Raw genomic sequence first — 21,521 nt, forward strand, 5'->3', positions numbered from 1 at the left:
GCAGATCAGCCTTCTCCCTAACTTTCCGGGAGTGGGTGGGAGCAGTGGGAGGAAAAAACCAAAAAGGCTTATCATCTAGAGATGGAGAAGTAGGCATGCATACCAGTTTAATCGGGGAGAACCATAGTTACATGGCACTTTGGATCACTGTTACATTTTGCAATTATGCATACATTTATCATGTATCTACTTTTTAAGCATTGTATTTCTGGTGCCCAGCACAGTATCTGTTACGTAAAGAGTTAGGCAACCCAACTTTCAAAAGAATGACTGAAGGGCACCCGGGTGGCTCAGTGGGTTAAGCCTCTGCCTTTGGCTCAGATCATGATCTCGGGGTTCTGGGATCGAGTCCCGCATCGGGCTCTCTGCTCAGCAGGGAGCCTGCTTCCCCCTCTCTCTGCCTGCCTCTCTGCCTACTTGTGATCTCTGTCTGTCAAATAAATAAGTAAAATCTTTAAAAAAACCAACATGACTCCAATTATCTGAGGTCCCCCGAGGAGTCCCGTCGACCCAGGCAGAGAGGAGCCCGGTGGTAGCCGGGGCTGGGGCAGGGGCTGGGGAGTCCGTGCTTGGCGGGGACAGAGCCTCCGTTTGGGGAGCTGGAAGCTCCGGAGACGGACGGTGGGGTGGTCGCAGGACGAGTGAGCTTCATGCCACCGAGCTGTGCACTCAGAACATTAAGTGGTAAATTTTATGCCATATATATTTCAGACGACTTAAAAACAAAGTTTGGAAATGAGCTTTCTTTCCGGGGGCTGTGTCCATAAACGACAAAAAGACTGCAATGGACTCTGAGTGGTCTCCCACAAATCTGGCGGATTTTAGTGGCTCATGCAGCCCCAGTCGACACCCACGGGGCTCGCAGGGTCTGGCCTCGAACCCGCGCACCTGCCCACTCTCATCAGCTGCGCCGGCTCCGCCTCCTTTGCGCCTCCGCCCAGAGCTTCAGGCGCATGCGCAAACCAGCTGAAGGAAGCGAGCAAGGGTGCACGCTCCTGGAGGCGTCTCGGTGGGTCTCCGCCCCTTTCCCCCGCCCGACCACAGGAAGGCGGCCGACGGCTGGCGCGCACGCGCCGCGGTCAGGGGCGGGGCCTCGCGGCTCCCGGCTCTGGGTCTCGCGAGAGGCTGGCGCGCAATTTCGTCGCTCCCCCTCCCTGCCCTGGGCTTCCCGGGCTCTGTCTGCAGCGTCAGCCTCGGAAGGGCCTCCTCGGCGGCGGCGGCGGCGGCGGCGGCGGCTTCTCGGCCTCAGCCCCGGTGCCCGTCGGCGCCCCTCGGTCCGGGTCCGCAGCGACGCCCTCACTCGCCGCCCCGGCGCCCGCCGAGGCCGCGGCCGCAGCCCCGGGCTCGCGTTGGCGCCGCCCGCTCCCGGCCCGCCCCCTATGGGCCCCGGTTAGAGGTGCCGCCGCCGCCGGCCCGCGGAGCCCCGATGCTGGCCCGGAGGAAGCCGGTGCTGCCGGCGCTCACTATCAACCCCGCCATCGCCGAGGGCCCGTCCCCCACCAGCGAGGGCGCCTCCGAGTGAGTAGGCCGGGCTTGGCCGGGGTGAGGAAGGGGCGGGGGTCCCTGAGCAGTGAGGTCGGGCCGCGGGGCCCTCGGCGAAGAGGATGGGGGGCCGCGCTCTCTGTAGGGAGGTTGAGGGGAGGGGGGCCCTGGTTAGTGAGGCTGGGGCAGGGGGTCCCTGAGTGGAGAGGACGGGGTGCGGGACCCCGAGGATTGAGTCAGGAGAGGGGGTCCCTGTCGTGTGTTCTGGGGAGAGGGTCTCTGGGAGAAGAGGACGGGGTGGGAGGTCTGGAGGAGGGAGATGGAGTTGAGGGCGGTGGGGAGGAGTCTGAGGGGAGAATGAAGCCAGGGGTAGGTCCCTGAGGAAGAAGAGGGGGTATGGGGCCCCAGTAGTGAAATTGGGGGGGCTTGCACACCAGAGAGTGGGGGGAAGGGTCCCTGGAGGAGAAGGGCGGTAGAGGGCTAGGATGAGCCAGGACCCCCTAGGGGAGAAGACTAGTGGAGGGTCTCTAAGGGCACAGGGGCCGGCGGGGCCCCTGAGCAGTGAGGTCAACTGCGGGATCCTGGCAGGGAGGAGGACAAGGCACGGCAGCAGAGAGGAGGGCTTTGGGGGCAGGGACAGAACGGAGCATCTGGGACAGTGGGGTCTTGAGACCGGGAATCCTGCTGTGGGAGGGGCACACACTTGCGAGGTCAAGCGAGGGTGATCCCTTGGCCATAGACGTCCCTGGAATCTCCCCACTCCTGTCCCCCACAGTAAAGAGGAGCAGGACGGTGGCAGAGGCCCCTGGCTGGGGTCTGTTTGCTGTGGGTGTGGCGTGACCCCCTGAGACCCAGGTGCGATGGGGGAGCATCGTGCGTGGCCCCACTCAGGGGACCCGGCCCCTGTGCCCCGGGCAAGAGGGTCTGAGGCCTGTGTGTGCGGCTTGGCCTCTTTCTCTGTCTCTGAGCAGGCAGCTCGACATGGGGACCGGGTCCTTATTTTCAAAAGCCGCTGCTGACTCTTCCCGCAGGAGAGCGCCTTCTCCATTCTCTCTCCTCGCTTCTGATTTCCACCCCTTCCAGAACGGCCCCCTGCAGAGGAAGCCAGCCGTTGGGATTCCAGGGTTTCCTTGTAGCCACAGCTGGGTTGCTAGTCCATGTAAAGTGGATGGATCAGCTGACGACCAGGACGCATGTTCAGATGGCAGGGCCCGGCGAAGACGACTTTGCAGCGTCTGGCCTCAAAAGCCACCTCTTCAGCCCTTTAGGGGAAAAGCGTGTCGTGTGCACTCATCCCTTTGCCTTCCCTCCTCTGTCCCTTCCTCGTCCAGGTCTCTGTTACCCAGGCTTTCAGGGAGCGCCTAGTAGGCCCTCAGTCCCAGCTCAGCACCGTGGGTGATGAGCACGGCTTGGCAGTGAGGATGGACACGGGTTTGGTTCTAGGCATTGCCAGTTCCCTGCATTGCGACCCACAGGCAGGTTACTGAACCTCTCGGAACCTGTTCCCTCCTACGTGGGCTGGGACTACAAGATACCCACCTTCCAGGAAAATCTTGAGCGTGAAACAAGGTGGTGTTCGTAAGCCCTGGTGTGTGTTCAGGAAGTAGCACCTAGTCCCCTGCCTTCTAGCAGCTTCTCGCCGTAGCAGCTCGGGTGACTCCCCTCACCTCGTTCCCAGCCTGTGCCCCTTTGCTCAGCCTCCAAGTTCTAGCCTAGTTATGGTCCAGTCTGAGGTTTGGAAGTTTCCTGAGAGAGCCCCAGTCCCCCCTTCATTCCCTGCTTGAATCCCCCCGCCAGGTCTCCCCCAAGTTGGGGGTCAGCCTCTTAAAAACCCTCAGAAATCAGTGGCCAGGTAACACCCAGGGACCTTTAGAGACTCTCTGAGCTGCCCACCATCTCTGGTCCAGTCAGCCCCTGGCCACCGCCGGGATTTGACATGTGCCAGGTCCAAATTCAGGGGAGCTGGATGTGTAATATGCCTGCCAGATTCCAGAGGCCTTATATGAAGAAAAAGGAAAATAAGTTTTCATTAATTTGTTTATACTGATTACATGTTGAAATTTGTATTTTTTTTAAGATTTTATTTATTTATTTGACAGACAGAGATCACAAGTAGGCAGAGAGGCAGGCAGAGAGAGAGGGGGAAGCAGGCTCCCCGCCGAGCAGAGAGCCCGATGTGGGGCTTGATCCCAGGATCCTGGGATCATGACCTGAGCTGAAGGCAGACGCTTTAAGCCACTGAGCCACCCAGGCGCCCCGAAATTTGTTTTTGATGGGTTAAATTGAATATGATAAAACTAATTTCACCTGATAGATATTTTTTAACGTAGCCAGAAAAATTTTAATTGTACACGTGTAAAAAAAAAATTGCCCACATGACCTTTGGGACAGCAGTGGGTTAGCCCTTTGGTGCATTGAGCTAATGTCTGCCCACCTGTTACAGGGAGCTGCTGTTGACTCCAGGATTTGGGTCAAAGTCAAGGCATTCGTGAGAATAGCTTCCGGTCAAAATTCCTTGGGAAATTCCTCATATCACCTAAGAAAGGGGTGTATATGGTGGGGTATTGGGTTTTTTTCTTTCCTTTTTTTTCTTTTTTTAAAGATTTATTTATTTATTTGAGAGAGCGTAGGGGAGGGAGAGAACCGCAAGCAGACGCCACCCTGAGCATGGAGCCCGATGTGGGGCTTGATCCCGTGACCTGAGATCATGACCTGAGCCGAAATCAAGAACCAGACACTTAACCAACTGCATCACCCAGGTGCCCCTGGTTGTTTTTTAAGGTCCGGCTGCAGGAACGTTTGTGCACATAAATGCTTCATGTTTAGAGTAACGTCCTAAAGCCTGCTGGCTGGGCGGCCGCGCCCTGGGAATTCTGCGCCCTGGGAATTCTGCGCTCTCTGCCCCTCTTCATTTCCCCGCAAGTGCTCCTGTGTCGTTCATGAACTTGAAAGACAGGAATCTTGCAGCTTCTGTCTTCTGCCCCGCGGCTCTTGTTCCTGGCCCTGACCCCGCTCAGCACGAGTTTCCTCCTCTGTGTCCGCCTGAGCCTTCCCTCGCCTGACCCGAGGCTCGCCCCCCGCCCATCCCCTCCCTGTTCCCGCGTCTCCTTCCCACGCGGTCGAGAGTCCTCGTGTCAGGAACGGAAGCTCCCGGGTCTGAGACCAGCACCAGTGAGCCAAAGCCGGTCCCGAAGGAGGGGCTGGTGTCTGATCCATCCCGGTGTCCTTGCGGCCGCGCACCTGGGGCCTGGCACTCGGCGGCCTCCCCCTGAGCCCGGCCGGGCGCAGTCCTCTTTCCGCAGCCTGCACTGTCTTCACTGGCCCTTGCCCTTTGGGTCTTTGCAGAGCAAACTTGGTGGACCTCCAGAAGAAGCTGGCAGAGCTAGAACTGGATGAGCAGCAGAAGAAGCGACTGGAAGCCTTCCTCACCCAGAAGGCCAAGGTCGGGGAGCTCAAGGACGATGACTTTGAACGGATCTCGGAGCTGGGAGCTGGGAACGGCGGGGTGGTCACCAAGGTCCAGCACAGACCGTCCGGACTCATCATGGCGAGAAAGGTGAGGGGCGGCCGGTGAGGGCGGGCCCTCCATCCCTGAGCCCTGCGGCGGTGTGTGGTGGGGCAGCCCCCGCCCACCCCCCCGAAATAAGGGGTAGGTTTGAAAGGTGCAGGCCTCTGCTTTTTTTTTTCTTTTTTTTCTTTTCTTTTTTTTTTTTTGAAGATTTCTGTTTTTTTATTTGACAGAGGTCACAAGTAAGGCAGAGAGGCAGGGAGAGAGAGGAGGAAGCAGGCTCCCCGCCGAGCAGAGAGCCCGATGTGGGGCTCAATCCCAGGACCCTGGGATCATGACCTGAGCCAAAGGCCGAGGCTTTAACCCATTGAGCCACCCAGGCGCCCCAGGCCTCTGCTTTCCGATGGGCCCCTGGGCTTGGCACTGTCAGCCCGCCTCGGTCCTCAGGGAGAGCTGGCCTCTGGTTAGGACACGGCAGTGCCCCTCTGCCTTGAACATCTCTTCCCTTCTGTCCCTGACTTCTGCCTTCCAGAACTTACACTCCCGTGCTCAGAAACGTCCGGATGGTTCTAGACTGGCGCCCTCACCCGGGCTCCCAGCTGAGCGGTCCCTGCCAGCTGGATGGGTGGAGAATAGGAGGATGTGACCCTTTGGGGATAGTGGCTCACATAAGCAGGGGACTTTGTGTGACAAATTATTCTGCTCCTACAGGCATGTTCTCTCAGGCAGGGAAAATCAGCTCTTCTGGAGTCCCCTCCCCCATAGGTCCTACTGCACATGCTCAGAAACCCAGGCACCCCATGCCTGCGTGGTGCCCACTGTCCTGCCTTTCCCGGGAGCGCTGGGCTGGCTGGCTGGCCCCTGGCCTGTTCCTCCTGCCCCTGAATCACCGCCGCCCTCCGAGACCTGGCTCTACCCCCTCCACACAGGCAGCCTTTGCTCATCTGGAGACCCCAGAAATCTCGGGTCTGCTGTCACCCCATGAGCAGGGATAGAAAAGCAGATGTGAGATCCACGGCTGGTGTGGGGGAGGGACCCTGCGAACAGCGTGCTGGCCCAGGTCAGCATTGGGGACCTCGCAGAGCCCCCAGGCCAGCTGAGTGGTCGCCGGGGGCACCAACGGGTGCCGCGTTTGGATTCTGGGCTTTGTGAGGACTTAAGGTCATCAGATCTCCAGAAACAGCCTGGGTGGGGCTTCTTCCCAGGCAGGACCCTTTGTTGCCAGCATCCCTGTGGCCCCTTGGATCGGCAGAGGATGTTCCTAACCAGTATGACAGCCGGGAGAGAGCAGAGCTGTTCTGTAAGCCCCGAGTGAACTGGTCTTGAGGTTTACAACCACATGTGATAGAAAGTGTGTTCTTGACTCACGCGTTGCGTTCTGACTCCTGCATGCTTCTGCGAGCCCGGGGGGCCGAGACCTCTGCTCAGGCCCCGGGGGCCGTAGGGTAAATTAGGGTGTGTGTTGGGCACGTGCTCTCCTTGGCTCCCCAGAACTCGGGCAGAGGAGCCTGTTAGGGCGTCGCGCTTACTTGCCTCTGATGGGGGTCTGTGGCCCTTGCGAGGCCACGTCGTGGTCCTGGCTGCCATCCTTTGAGTGGCTGCTGCACAGCAGAGCTGGTGTCCTGTTCTGGTCTCAGGGGAGCAAAAGCTCCATTTTACACACAAGGAAACGGGCCAAGGTGGGTCGGCATCTGAGTTGGGTGTGAGCCCTCTCGGGTCTGCCCTTTCCCGTTGGGCCTGACCTGGAGGAACTGTCAGCGTCTTGCCTCGAGAATGTCTTCCCTTCTCTTTCTTGTGTGCACCCCCATTCCACAGTAGAAGTCGCCGAAACTCCCGGATGGGCTTGGTGTTGGGCTTGAATGGCTAGCGCCGTCCCTGGGTCACCAGCTCCCGAGTGCACATGACCCCAGGTGGTGGCGTGGAGAGAGCGTGGGTTTGGGTGACCCGGGAGCCCTGCCCTGACGCACGCTTGACGGCTCGGCAGCCGCGTGCCCCTGGAAACAGGGTCGAGCCTCTAGAACCTGCATGGGGGTGGTTCTCCCCGTCCCTGGGGAGCTGTGGAAATGTGTGCTCAGAAGTGTGCCCCTTCCCGTGCCCGCTCTTTGTCCATATGCACTCCACGTGGCTCCTTGGGGACCTGGAAGGCCCACCCTGCAGGCCCGGGTGGAAGTGGCCCACGAGCTCCTGCATCCTCCCCACACCTTTCCCAGAAACATCTTGACTTCCGGTGGCCGTCCTTCACATGCCGGGCCCCAGCTCCAGGCTCCTGTGACCTCCGGGTTTCCATCCGGTGCCGCCCACCTGTGCCCTCCCTCCTCCCCGTCCTCTGGTGCAAAGCCTGGAGTTCTTGCTACCCCGCTCGGTCGCTCATCTGTGGCTGCGGTGTCCGTGGCGGCCGCCTGGTCAGCCGTGTGCACGGAGCCCCCGAGACGCGGCTGGGGTGTGCTGTCGTGCAGAGAACCACGGCACCAGGTTTCAGAGGCTCAGTATGGGACCATTGCATGAATATTTTTTACATGGATTGCATGTTGAAACAGTCTTTTTTTTTATATTTGACAGAGATCACAAGCAGGCAGAGAGAGAGGAAGGGAAACAGTCTCCTCACTGAGCTGAGAGCCCGATGCGGGCTCCATCCCTGGACCCTGGGATCATGACCTGAACTGAAGGCAGAGGCTTTAACCCACTGAGCCACCCAGGCGCCCCTGAAACAGTCATTTTTTGATATGCTGCATTGAGTTAAAATACGTGAAAAGAGTCATTTCTGTTTCTTTGCACTCTCGTAACGCCGTGGTAGGCGGAGGGTTTACAACTAAACACGAGGCCCGGTTTATTTCTGTGGCTAATGTTGGCCTCTGTCACCCTGTGGGGCTCATCCTTCGGCCTCAGGAAATCTTTCTGGGATTTTGAGAGCAGACGTCCTGCCTTCTGCGTAGACCGCAACTTTTCATACCAGCATCTCCTGTGTGCCTGTTGGCATCACGTCACAGATGCGGTTCCCCCAGAGGAGAGAGCATCCCCAAGTCCTACTGGGGGTAGCCCTGGGGGGGAGCACAGGGCCTGGAACCCATGGCCAGAGCTTGCCTTCCCAGGTGGAGGTATGAAGCTTTGCCAGGGAGTGGCGAGAAGTGCCACAAAGACCTTCTGCTATTCTCAAGGTGGCCGGAGTCATCGGGGAGCAGATGTTGCTCCCCACACATACTGTGTGCCTCCCTGAGCTTGGCGCATACCCCTTCCTGCCTTGGTGGCCTCAGTCAGCATTTTGCCCCCCCCCTCCCCACTGTTCACCACATCTGTCCGGCCAACTCCCACTTGTCCTTCCAGGCGCGTGTCCCCTCCGAGCAAGTCTTTGTCGCTCCCTCTCCCTATCACAGGGCTCCGATGAAACGTGGGACCTCTGGCGATAGGTTCAGACGCCCCTGACAGGCAGGTGGAAATAACGTTCTGTTGTCCTATTGCAATGGTCGGAGCAGCTGGGATTCTAAGCGGCCCGGACGTGGAGCCCCGGCTTCGACGCTTTCCCGTTGGGCGTTGCTGTCAGATTTGTCAGCCGTGACTGCATCTCTCCAGACGGTCCTCGGGTTTCTTCCCGTGTGAACGTCGGGATGCCGTGGGGGAGTCCCCGTTCCGCTGACTTGAACTTGGTGGAAGGGGAGCCAGGAGCCTCCTCCAGGTGGTTCCCTGCCTGAGCGTCGTGGGCTCGGGGCCCATCCCCGGAGCAGCACGGAGGGCGTCTCGCTCCTGTCCTGGCGGAGCGGCGTGCCCGTGCGTGGTGTGGGTCACGTGTGTCTCTTCACCTGGCGAGGAACACTAGGGTGGCTGCCGCACTCTGGCAGCTGTGAGTCCTGCTGTGCGAACACAGCCGAATGAGTGTGTGTGTGGACATGTGTTTTTGTTCCCTAGGTAAGTGCCTTGGCGCGGATTGCACAGTGTCGAAAGCTGCCGTGAGCACATTGAGGGTCGGGGGCCAAAGCCACCTCCTCCTGGGCCCCCTCGAAGCCTGGTCTGAGCCCCCTTCACTTCCCCCCGCAGCTGATCCACCTGGAGATCAAGCCGGCCATTCGGAACCAGATCATCCGCGAGCTGCAGGTGCTACACGAGTGTAACTCTCCGTACATCGTGGGCTTCTACGGGGCCTTCTACAGCGACGGCGAGATCAGCATCTGCATGGAGCACATGGTGAGTGCGCCCGCTGCTGCTGGGTCCCCTGGGGACGCTCCGTGCCTCGCGGCCGTGTCCTAGGTCCCCAGTTCTGTACGCACAAGACGCCCTGCTTGCAGCCTGGCCTCTGCCCGCACACCTGGTGGAAGCCATTCCCCACTGGCTCGCGGGCAGCCGGCGTCCCTTTCCCCACGGTCCGTGTCCCAGTCGCGGCCAGAGCCTGTCGGGTCGTTCATCGAACGCCGTCGGGGTGGCGGGCCCAGGTTTCCCACCTGTCGGGAGCAGCAGCGCAAGGAATGTCCTTGGACCAGAGGTGGGATGAGGTCCCGGAGGCGAAGTCCCGGGCCCAGGGGCCCCGGAGCCCCGGAGCAGAGGGCAGCGATCTGTGCGCTCTGCTCAGGGTGAGACCCGGCTTTGCCACCCAGCTCGGGTCTGTGGAATCAGGAGCTCCGGGGTGGAACCCGGGAACCGATCTTGTTTCAAACCACCCTGTTGGTTCTGATGAGCCCCCTTGTGAAGAAACGCCGGTCTTGAACCTCAGAAATGGGTGAGATCGGGGATAACGAAAGCAGAAGTGGTCAGAGCTGAGGGCCCTGGGAGGAGGTGCTGCCGGCCCCGGGCAGAGCCTGATTCGTCAGGTACGGGGCTGCGCGCTGCCGGGCCGTCTGGGCGCGGGCCCTTTGGGGCCCTTGCAAAACCAGGATGCGGTGACCTCGGGCCTGGGGGCTTCGGTTACGCCTTGCAGGCACGGCGCGCTCTTCCCTGATGGTTTTGTAACGGAGGCAGGAAGTGAGTTTGAGCAAGCAGCCGGAGGAGAGCGTAGTGAGCAGCCGCGTGGCGGGACCCTGCCCTGGAGAAGGTGCTTCCCGCCCTCCCGCCCTGCGCCTACCTGGCCCCAGGCTCCTGGCCCGGCAGCGCCCAGACGCAGAGGGAGCGGGAGGTCAAACCCGCCGCCCGTCTGGCGGTCGCTGCAGACAGGCACCTGGCGCGAGAAAGGACGGGGCGTCCCTTTGTGATCCAAGGGGCACCCTTTGCCTTCTCTTCCTGTTTTCCCCGAACGCAGTGGGAATTCAGAGGTGCCTCTTGCCCTCATAGAGGAGGGGGAGCGATTCAGCCTGGCCTGCCTTCTGCTTCTGTTGTCGGTGAACCTAAGCTGAGGTTTCCCGCATGAGGCGTCTGCCCCCAGCAGCACGAGGAGGAGCTGCTGGGGCGGGGAGAGGTGCTGGCGGTCCCAGGGGTGTGTCGTGCCCACCCACTGCATATTCCTGGTTGGGTTTTCTTGGTGAGATTTCCTGCGGGGCAGCGGAGGAGGGCAGCGGCTCCCTCCCGCATTGCCGTCGGGTGAGGTGTGCACCAGCGCTGAGCGCTGCTGCCCTGCCCACCGGTTAGCCAGGAGCCTTTGGGAGGGGGCGCTGCGGTCAAGGAAGGGGTAAGAACAAACGGATCATAAGATACCGGAAGGGGAAGGCTGTCCCACCGGCCTTCGTGGTGTTTCCACCTCAACGTGGCCGTGCATAGAACTGCCCCGTGTGCCCAGGGCCTCTCTAAGTGTGCGGGACGTTCCTGCCACACTCACTCGTGTGCCACATGGCGGGACAGCTCAGGGTCAGCTTATACTCCACCGCACACCTCCCAAAGGCGTGACTTGGGACCAGGTTCCCCCCACTGCACCCGTCGGGGTGGCAGTGCCTGCCCCGGGGGTGGGGGTGGGGGGGTCCAGTCTTCCTGCGGAGTCTGGAGCAGGGAGCACAGGGTGAGATGCAGTCTCTGTGCAGGTTTGGGTGTGAATCGGCTCCTGTTCCCGACCGAGTCGATTCCAGCCCTGGCTTGCGAGCAGAGACCCCGAGGAGGGGGTGAGCAGCCCAGTCTCAGCACAGAAAGGGGAACTCTCCAGGCCGCACCTGCTGGCTTCTGGGGCTGTCACCGACAGCTCAGGGCATGGACCCTGCAGACCGTGGGTATCTGGGGGGCAGCTTACTGTCTGTTCAGAGGCACCTGTTGGTATTTTGGGGCATCTAGTCACATCTGAAGCACGTGCTCTCTTGTTCTGTAATAGTGAAAATCACACATCCGCTGGTCGGGGAGAGGTAAGGAACGGTACCGGGCCACAGGGAGGGGAGACGGTGCTGACATGCCGAGGGAGGAAATAGGAGCCCACTTACGTAGAGTTCTTAAACTCTGTGTTTTCCAGCGCATATGGGAGCGTATGCAAATACACAGAAGGATCTGGAAGCCACATTTCAGGGGAGGCGAGTGGAAACTTAGGGAGAGGAGAGGGTCGCTTACCTATAATTGCTTTTGTTTTGAGAGAGGGGGAGAGCATGAGCAAGGGAAGGGGCAGCGTTTCCAGCAGGCTCCACACTGAGTCCGACGCGGGGCTTGACCTCACGACCCGGAGATCATGACCGGAGCCGAAACCGGGAGCTGGGCGCTGCACCAGCGGAGCCACCCGGCCGTCCCTACGGTGGAGTTTTTTCTTTCTTTTTTTTTTTTTTTTTAAAGATTTTATTTATTTATTTGACAGACAGAGATCACAAGCAGGCAGAGAGGCAGGCAGAGAGAGAGAGGGAAGCAGGCTCCCTGCTGAGCAGAGAGCCCGATACGGGGCTCGATTCCAGGACCCTGAGATCATGACCTGAGCCGAAGGCAGCGGCTTAATCCACTGAGCCACCCATGCACCCCTGAGTTTTTTTCTAAGACGGTATTCAAGCGGCGCTTGCTTAGTAAGAGCGCCGTTCCCGGAACACTTAGAACACACACAAAACGAAAGCGCATGACGCTGCACAGGGTGTGACATTTGGGGTCAGAGGGACCCAGTTGTGCTGTCTCCTGCACCACTTCCTGTCAGCGTGACTTGAGCAACTTACAGTCTTCTCAGCGTGGACCGGGGTCTCATCCAGAAGCGATCCTGCCCCGGCAGACGCTGGGCCGCATCTGCAGACGTCTGTGGTGGACATGGGGATAGGGCGAGGCAGTGGCAGCCAGAGAGGGGACAGAATTGTCCATTCCCCGAACTGTCAGAGCCGCTGATGGGGTCCCCGCGCGGGGTCTGGCCTGCCGTAGCCTTTCTGGGGTGCCTCCCCGGACGTCCTCATCTAGAAACCTGCCGTGGCTCCATGAAAAAGTCCAGAGCGAAAGGAGCTGTGTTGGAAAGCAGGGTCCTGGTTTAGAAAGAATTTTGCGGTAAGCTTCTACGGTCGGGAGGTAGAGGGGATAGCAGACCCTCGAAGGCCTTCCTGCTGGTCCTGCAGCAGACCCAGGAAGGCTGGGCCCGTGGGTTTCTCCTGGGCCAGGCCTTTCCCTGTGCACACTCCGCCCCTCCAGCAGGAGCTAGGCCAGAGTCACTTGCTGGTTGTGGAAGCTTCACAGCGTGCTGGGTGTTCTAGAGCTCCCACCCCTGGCCTTTCTAACTGAGCAAGGCTGGAGTAGAAGTGCTGGAGACGGCAGGTCCCCGGCCCTCCCCGCCGTGTCCCACCTGGTGTCCCGGGGGGCCCAGCGGGGACCCTGGCCTGGGCTTGGTCTCCTGGTTTGCTGTCAGGCAGCCTGTGGATTTAAGGCCAGGCCTGGGGTGGGGAGCTGAGTGGGACCTGTGCAGGGAGCACAGCACCGGACCTATGGGCCAGAGGCAGGGGAGCGACTCTATCCCCCGGTGCCTCCTGGCCTCGTGTCCCAGCTCTCTGACCCCAGTGCGGTGCGGCTGCCTCGGGCTGGCAGGACTGGAACCCAGGCCCCAGAAGCGGGCGGTGGAGCTCTGGCACCTTCGTGGTTGCTCTGATTGCCAGCCCGGCTCTCTGCCTCGCCCGCCGCTGCCGTGGCAACCTGGGAAGGCCAGCTGAGTCAGAGGCCTGGGCTCCCGGAAGGCCAGGCCGCAGAGGGAGCGTACTGCCTTGTCCTTCCTTACTGGATGGGCCGTTCTGGAGCCCCAGAGCTGTGAGGGCCTGAAGGAGGCCCCACGCTGGGCCAGCTGGTGGCACTTGGCAGTGGTCTGGCCTCTGCTTCCTGTGGAGGAAGCCAGGCTTCGGCTCGCCGGGAACCGGGGAAATGCTTCGCCTTCCGACCTGCTGCTCCGGTGTCCCTCGCGGGACCATCCTCTGCCCTGCAGGCCTTGCCCGGCCACCCACTCAGCATGGCGGGCTTTTTTTTTTTTTTCTGTGCTGACCCTAGGATGGTGGCTCCCTGGACCAGGTGTTGAAAGAAGCCAAGAGAATTCCCGAGGAGATCCTGGGGAAGGTCAGCATTGCGGTAAGTGGCTCCGGCCCCTCTGGCCAGGCAAGCGCTGGGGGCTGTGCGCATGCTCCTGGCCGAGTGCTCTGCCCGGGTTTACTCTCCCCACCCCCTTCATGTGGCCAGAGTCAGAGCAGCCACCGGAAGCCCGGGACTGCAGCCCACGCCCATCTCTCCCATCTGCGGGCCTGGCCAGTGGCATCTTGTGGCCTATAAACGGGAGTGATGCCTCCCTTCCCCATTCAGGTGTCAGGGGTACCCAGGGCCCGAGTGGCAAGGGCCCCAGCTGCATAGGACCCCACAGTGCCACTGTCCCTTGGTGAAATGGCTGTCCACCTGCAGGGCCTCCATGCAAACTCAGCTCGGAAGCGCTCCCCAGATGATCCCCGTCGGGGCAGGGCAGCCCCCCTGCTGGGCCTTGGGCCTGGCCAGTCCCTGCTGAGCGCCTGCCCGGCCAGTGGGCTGACCTGGGACAGAATGACCGGCCCTGCTGCTCTTCTCACTTGCCCCCGCCCCTCAACGCGGGCTCCTCCCTGAGCTCGTGGGCCCTTAGGTCTAGCAGACTGGCGGCCCCTTAGGTCTGCCCACGGTGCTGACCCCAGCCTGGGGCTCCCCCACAGGTTCTCCGGGGTTTGGCGTATCTCCGGGAAAAGCACCAGATCATGCACCGAGGTGAGCCAGGCAGGGGTGCCTGTGGGCTGGGCGGGGCCGGCGGGCAGGCCAGGCTCCCCACTCACCTGCCCTGGCCCTGCCCTTAGATGTGAAACCTTCCAACATCCTCGTCAACTCCCGAGGGGAGATCAAGCTGTGCGATTTTGGGGTGAGCGGACAGCTCATCGACTCCATGGCCAACTCCTTCGTGGGAACGCGGTCCTACATGTCTGTAAGTCCATCGGGCCGTGAGGAGGGCTGGATCCTCCCTGGCCTGTCAGCTGTCCCGTTTTCCAGAAGCTTTTCCAAAGCCTGCGGTTCTCCGCAGTACACTTCCCGTTTCCGCTGGTTTCTCTTCTCCGTCAGATTCTCACTGGGGCTCTCTGCCCACACGCCGGGTTCTCTCTGGAAGTGCCGCCCGGTGCCTCCCGCTGACAGGAAGAGCCCCGTGCAGGAGAGCAGTCAGGCAGCTTCTGGGCCGAGAGTCTACCCCCCCAGATAGCTTAGGAAACATCTGGGTGACCTCAGGAGCGGACTCGGAGAAGCTAGTGTTGGGACTGTCGTGGAGGAGGAGGCATCCCTCTGCCTTTGCTGGGGCGGCCCCCCTTTCCCAGAAGGGCCGGAGGTCGGGCCATTGAGCGCCGTTGTCAGCCCCGGCCAGGAGCGTCGTGGTCCCGCGGCAGGGGCAGGGAGGAGCGGGAGTCGCTCTCTCTCCGCTGCTGGGTCTCTGGAGGGTGGCCCAGGCCTGGATGGGGCTGCAGGAGGAGCGCCACGTGCGCTCCCAGGTCCCAGCGCCCCTTGGGGCGTCTCTCTGCTCTCTCGCCGACAGCCGGAGCGGCTGCAGGGCACGCACTACTCCGTGCAGTCGGACATCTGGAGCATGGGGCTGTCGCTGGTGGAGCTGTCCATCGGAAGGTACCCCATCCCCCCGCCGGACGCCAAGGAGCTGGAGGCCATATTTGGCCGGCCCGTGGTGGACGGGGTAGAAGGAGAGCCTCACAGCATCTCGCCGCGGCCGAGACCCCCCGGACGCCCCATCAGCGGTACGGCCTGACTCTGGAACTTCGGGCTGGGACAGGCCGCGAGCCGAATGTGGGGAGTGCCTTGCACGGGGGCCGCAGCTGCCTCTACTCTGGCCCCTTCAGCACCAGCCGTCCCCCGGGTTGCCTTAACTGTGCTCAGCAGTCCCGGGTGGTCCCGAGGCTTCTGGGGACGGTTCCCCAGGCCATTGCCATCTAAGGCAGCTGCGCAGGTTGTGGCCAGCCTGGGAGGGCTGGGGGAGGCAGTTGTTCTGGAAACGATCTCCGCAGCCAGGCTGCTGGTTGGTGGGTTTCCCAGCATTTCATCACACGAGGATGGCCCCGCGAGCCACCTACGTGCCTGCCGCCTGGACTTGGCGGTGAACGTTCTGCTGTGTTGGGGCCGGGCCTTGCAGAACCTGCAAGGGATGGCTCAGAATTTCCTTGGGTGGCTTGTCCGCTTCAGTCCTGACACAGCGTGGGAGCGGACAAGAGGCCAGGGGGCTTTGGGGGACTCTGCGGGCCGGCAGCAATCCCCTGGAAGGTTGGGGGCTCCCCCGGGCGTGTTCTGGGGGTGGAAGAGAAAGGGTTACGGTGGCTGCAGCATAATTAGGAAGCAGCGCTTAGGACTCAGGTTTCCATTTTTGAAGTCAAGTGACAGGAAGGGAGTCGAGCGAGGCCAAGGGAGCGTGCAGCCGAGTGCGGCTGGGCGTGTTCGCGGCCGGCTTCATGGAGCCCTTAGGCCTCACGCTCCCCAGGCCTCACTTGTGGAAGGTGTACGGATCGTGGAATTCTGTATCGTCACAAGCTTGCGCCAGCATAACCAGCGTCTAGTTTCAGAACGTTCCATCACCCCCAAAAGAAGCCCCTTACCCACTCGGGTCTCTTCCCCCGGCCCCCACGAGCCCCCTTCCTGTCCGTGGAGGGGCCTGGTCTGGGCGTGTCGCACGCGTGGGCTCACATCCTGTGGGGCCTTCTGTGTCTGGTTCCCTCCCTGCGCATCGTGGGCTCAGGGTCTGTCCCCGGGACGGCATGGGTCAAAACTTTGCTCCTGCTCACAGCCGTGTGTCTCAGTGTAGTGGACCGCATTGTTTTTGCGGCTCATGGACACAGGCCATCCAACAGCAACTTTCACAGTATTTTTGTGCCCAGCTTCTCCTTTTCTAGGGACAGACCCTCACCGCTGGGGTGTCTTGATTTTCTCCAAGGGTAGAAACCGCCTACCACTGCTCCCATCTGTGTCCCCAGGCCCTTGCTCTGTCGCTCCCCACACCGACTCCCAGATGGCATCGCGGGTGTTCAGCTGTGGCCCTGTCCCAGCAGGGAGGAGTGGCGGGCCGTGCCAGGCCACCTTGGCCTGCCAGCACCTCCCCCAGCCCCGGCCCTCATGCCCATTTCAGGACAGGGGACAGAAGGCGAAAGTCCAGCTGCCAAACCTGGCCCTGGCCAGCTGGGTGGAAGTCAGGGGTCAGCTACCCCCAGCTGGTCGTCCGGTCTGGGCAGCACTTGGGGCCTGATGCTGCCCTCACCCGCGGCTCCATGCAAGGTCACGCCGCCAGCCTTGCTGCTGGTCAGCACCACCCGCACAGCCTGCCTGGGCACCGCGCGGCAGGGGTTGTGACTTCGGCACAGCCTGGAAGCAGCACCGTGCCAGATGTGTGACTTCTCAAAAAACACTCCTGTTCATTTTGGCATTTTGCTTTGTTTTGTTTCGTTAACTCACCGGAGGCTCAGAGAAGAAGCTGAGTCTGAGTCTGAGTCTGGGTCCCCAGAAAGCGAGCCTAGCAGCAGGGAAGCCCACCGGGGCGCCTCCCCTGCTCTGGGCCAGTGTCAGGGGCAGGATACTCGGCCAACGCCTGCCTTACCCCTGTTTTGTCTCGGCCCACGCAGGTCACGGGACAGACAGCCGGCCGGCCATGGCCATCTTCGAGCTGCTGGACTATATTGTGAACGAGGTGCGTACCTGAGGCCCCTCTGGCTTGTCTTCACGTGGGCAGGTGAAGCCTTTGGACTAGGAAGTCGCTACCCAGAGGAAGGGATGCCACGCGGAAACTGGACTCTGTTGGGGAGGAGTCGGGACGGGCAGGACCTCCGGATGGCCAGTCGTGGGGGTAGGAGTGCGGCCTTCCTGCTGTGCCGCACGAGTCCCACTTCCCAGGCGGAACTCACGTGCCCGTGTGTGTGCGTGTGTGCGTGCACGTGTGGGGATGGGGGGAGTAGAGACAACCCCGTAGTCCTGCTGCGGGACAACTCCCCCCGCCCAAGCTGCCCCCCCATCCCCGGGAGCTTCCACACATCTCGGAGTCCTTGCGCGCACAGTCACGAATGACCCCCGTCCCCAGGGACAGCTCAGGGCAGGAGGCGTGGCGGGCCCGACCCCCCAGATCTTCCTCGCCACTGTGTGAGCAGGTAGTGGGGTTGTTTCTGTCGTAGACGTCGCAAGATGGGCTGCGGCTGGACAGGGACAGAGTGGGACCTGTCCCCAAAGCCCGCCCTCCCCGCCTGGCCATGTCGCCCCTCCCAGGCCTCCTTTGGGCCGAAGTATGCTTCCGGGGGGTCCTCTGGAGTCAGGGCAGAGAAAGGGGATGGCGTGTGGCACTGGCTTAGCATAGGGTGGCAGGGTGAGTGGCCTGGAGCAGGCTGGTGGTGACAGAACAGGACAGGCCGGCTCTGGTGACACAGCTCGCCCTGCACCTGCAGCCACACCTAGGCCCAGCAATCCCGTCCTCCCAGGAGCCCGCCGCCACCTCCCACCCCTGCCTGGAGGGGGGCCCCTTGGGTTTCACTGGGCAGTCTGCCCGCTGCCTTCCCTGACGGGGGCCTGACCCCGCACCCGGCTGTGCCCACCCCAGCACATACACATGGGGCCAGGCTCCTTGGGCTTCTGGAACTGGCTGCCTCATACCCCACCCCTTCCCCCAATGGTGCAGACCCCCGGCGGGAGATGGGTGGGCCCTGTTCTACTCCCTAGAACCAGCTGTGATCCCCAAACCAGAACTTTCCAAAGAGAACCCCAGATGAGCCTGAGACCAAATTGGCAGGACGGGCCACAAGTCCTGTGGGGAAGCTGCCAGAAGGCAGGGGTCGGTGGGGGGGCCTCCGCCTCTGGCAAGGGGAAGGGACTAAGGCCAAGAGAGGTGCCTCTTGAGGGTCCCCCAAAAGTGCTGGACTGTCCTCATGGATTCAGGCCCGGAAGCACCTTCTCCCCAAGATTCTGGAACCTTCTTCAAGCATCCACCTGCCAACTCTCTGCTCTCTCCCACAGCCGCCTCCCAAGCTCCCCAGTGGCGTCTTCACCCAGGATTTCCAGGAGTTTGTAAATAAATGGTAAGGTGCCACCACCCCCAGCACGGTCTTGGGGCGGGCCAGGGCAGGATGCGATGCCGCCAGAGGCCCCGCCTGCCTCCCGGGACAGCTCCCACACCCCGGCCCCGGCCCAGGTGCACACTTCCTTCCTGGTCCTGGGCCAGGTCCCCCTTCCTGGATCAGCGGCAGGACTGCCCATGGGCGGTGGCATCGGGGCACCTGGAGCTCACCTGAGAACCCAGATAGGTTCCCTTTCCAAGACTGCTGAGTCGTGGTGTCCATCTGCTGTCCCCAAAGCCCAGAACAAACCCGGACTTCAGGCTCTTTGGAAATGACGCCATTCCCGCCTGCTTTCCGCCAGCAGGCCTCCGGGTTTCCTAATTCCTCAAGCCCTGTAACCCACTAGCTTCCAAACAGGCCTTCCAAGTCGGGTTCTGGCAGGCGGCCAGCTGTTCTCAGTGCGTCAGCATGGGCCTGGGGCGAGCAGGCTCTGGTGTAGGAAGGGGGCCTGGGGCCACCCCCTCACCTTGAGGGCAGTCCTCCAGGTCAGGGCGGGTGGAGTCTGCCGGCCTCATTGCTGCCTGGGGACTGCATCCCACACGGTAGCAAACCCACTCCCGGGGGTGAAGGGACCACTGGCCCTTTGCACAACCACTGGCGAGCACACTGCCACACCAACCAGCGGTGTGGGTAAATGTTTTTCTACACCTTGTGTGGTTTTTTTTTTTTTTTTTTTGGTTCTGAACAGCCACCGTTTGACTTCGGGCTGGTTTGAGCAACTGTGTTTAAGAGCATTTCTGCTTTTTTGAAGGAAAAAGTTCCATTTTGGCATTCAGATTCCCAGATCAGGAGGGTTTATTTGCTGTTGCTGTTTGGCCTCAGACTGAGCAGTGGCTAGGAGTCCCCACAGCCTTTCCCCTTCCTTCTCGTCCTGGTGTCAGACCCTTGCCCTTTCCTCGCCTGGGGTCCTGCCTTCACCCCTGCTCCTTGTCATGATCGGCTTCAGCTGGGCCAGGCGCGGGGAAGGGGCTGACCTGTCATGGCTCAGAAGGTGGGGTCGCATGGCCGCTGGCTAACTGCCCTGCGCCGTCTCCCCCCCCGTTCTCTCTCCCTCTCTCCAGCCTAATAAAGAACCCAGCAGAGCGAGCAGATCTGAAGATGCTCACGGTAAGTGACCCCAGGGGCACGGGCTCGCCCCGGGGAGAGGATAGACCCCAGGCAGCCCTCAAGCGGCTCTGCTGTCTTGCACGGCATGTCCCCACAGAGAGCCCCTGTCTGTGGTCTCCTGGCTCCACTAGTGGGCGGGTCTAGAGCGGCTGTGGCGCTCTTGGCTCCTGGAGGTGTGGTCAGGGGTGTTCCTGGGGCTGGTGGGGCCCCATAGGCTGGGGAGACCCAGGGTTGCCAGCCTCCCTGTCAGTCCCAGGGCTGTCATCTGATGTCCTTGAGAACCAGGGTGGGCGTCGAAACTCCCCTGCCCTGCCAGGGGAGGCCACACGGGGCAGTGAGGCCACTGGTGCATTCAGTCCCCTCCACTGCCAGCTCTCATCCCCACGGCCCTGCCACGCCTGCGGCAGCCCGCCCTTCACCCACCTCCACGACACGAGACCTTGTGAGTCCCGGGCACTGGGCCCCCGTTGTGGCACAGCAGAACGTGAGCCTTTTATTCAGTGTCAGGACGCAACCTTTCCAGGAAGGGAGTCTCAGCCTTCCTGCCTCCTTCACAGAGTCTCCACCTCAGGGCCTTTGCATAGGACAGTCCTGCTCCCCGGGGGACACATCCTGTGGCCCTCTCGGCTGGCTTGTCCCCATCCTGGGGTCTCTGCTTTGGCACCTCCTGTGAGGCATCCCCAGGCACCTTATCCAGTCTTGCCTCCTCTGTTAGTTTCGGTGACAGCCAATGTCTCCTGGTCATGGGCACCACCGAGGGCACCATGTGGGAAGGGTCTGTGTGCCCCGGTGCCAGCAGAGAGTTCCAGTTATACGTGTTATAGGCACGTGTGTTGCCACCAATATGTGTACAGATAAGTGATCTAGACGAGCTCCTCAGTGTTGACCCCGTGGGGCACCCCGGTCTTTCTGCCCCAACTTAAACCACTTCCCGTGGGGCCTGCTGACCCAGACCGTGGGAGTCCTGCCACCCAGCTGGGCATCTCGAGGCCTGCACCCCTCCCGTGCCCCCCAAGCCCCCATGGCCGCCCCTGCCCTGCACGCCCTTGGGGACAGCCTTGCTCATGCCCCCCAGCCTTCAGGAGGGAACTGCCAGTGTCCCGTCCTGTGCAGTTGCCCCCGGCCCCACGTGGCTCTCACAGTTCTGGAAACGAAACAGAATGCTGAGTTCTGTTCAGCCCCGGGAGCCCAATGTCAGTGCCTTGGGAGGCTCTCCGGGCCCGTGGCTGCTGGACCAGACAGAACGTGTTGGGGAGTCACTGTCCTCGCAGACGCTTCTCCCGTTCCAGACCCGGCGTTCTCCCCGGGGCGACCGTGGGGGACAGCGGGTGGTGTCTGGGGATGGGGGTGCTCTGGGCGTCGAGGGGCTGGGGACAGTGCCGTCCCCCTCAGAGCGTGACTGGCCCCACATGGGTGGTGCTGGGCACTGTCCGGGGCTGACGAGCCCACCTCACCTGCCACCCCCCAACACTACCACCCCCCCACCCCCCTGCCCCCCACGAGCTGCAGTGGGCGGGCCGTGGCCTTCCTGACACGCCTCTCCTCTCTGCAGAGCCACGCCTTCATCAAGCGCTCCGAGGTGGAAGAAGTGGATTTTGCCGGCTGGTTGTGTAAAACGCTGCGGCTGAAGCAGCCCAGCACACCCACGCGCACGGCCGTGTGACAGGGTCCTGCGGGTGACCTGCCCGCAGTCCCACCCGCGCCCCGCCCCTCCCGCCCAGGCCGGGCCAGGCCAGCGCCTCCCCTCCCCGGCCCGGCCCGCCTCTGCCTCCGCCGTCCGCGGAGCCGCCCGCACACACCGCGGGGACACTGAGCCTTGCTCCCGCCTGTCCCAGCCGGTGTGGCCTCCGGTCCCCGGGGAAGGGTGACGGGTGACGCTGCTCGCGGGGTCTTCTCAGACCTGCTTCTTAGGGTTAAAACAAAACAGGGAAAGAAAACGCAAACCGTGCCCAGTGTACTCCTTGTTCGTTTGTTGCGGGGGGACGGGGGTGCGGATGAGCCTCTGG

General features: G+C 61.8%; 1 protein-coding gene across 1 annotated transcript; it reads left to right on the forward strand.

Moving 5' to 3' along the window:
• Positions 1-1,136: 1,136 nt before the first annotated feature.
• Positions 1,137-21,463, forward strand: MAP2K2 (mitogen-activated protein kinase kinase 2). The gene is made up of 11 exons (XM_004771421.2): positions 1,137-1,518; positions 4,828-5,038; positions 9,020-9,166; positions 13,313-13,390; positions 13,993-14,044; positions 14,131-14,255; positions 14,853-15,066; positions 16,933-16,997; positions 18,308-18,369; positions 19,470-19,515; positions 21,068-21,463. The coding sequence occupies exons 1-11, from the start codon at positions 1,427-1,429 to the stop codon at positions 21,176-21,178; spliced, it is 1,203 nt and encodes a 400-aa protein (XP_004771478.1). The 5' UTR covers positions 1,137-1,426; the 3' UTR covers positions 21,179-21,463.
• Positions 21,464-21,521: the final 58 nt, after the last annotated feature.

Source organism: Mustela putorius, unplaced genomic scaffold, assembly GCF_011764305.1.
Source record: "Mustela putorius furo isolate JIRA1106 unplaced genomic scaffold, ASM1176430v1.1 tig00000095_pilon_pilon_pilon, whole genome shotgun sequence".
Lineage (NCBI taxonomy): Eukaryota > Metazoa > Chordata > Mammalia > Carnivora > Mustelidae > Mustela > Mustela putorius.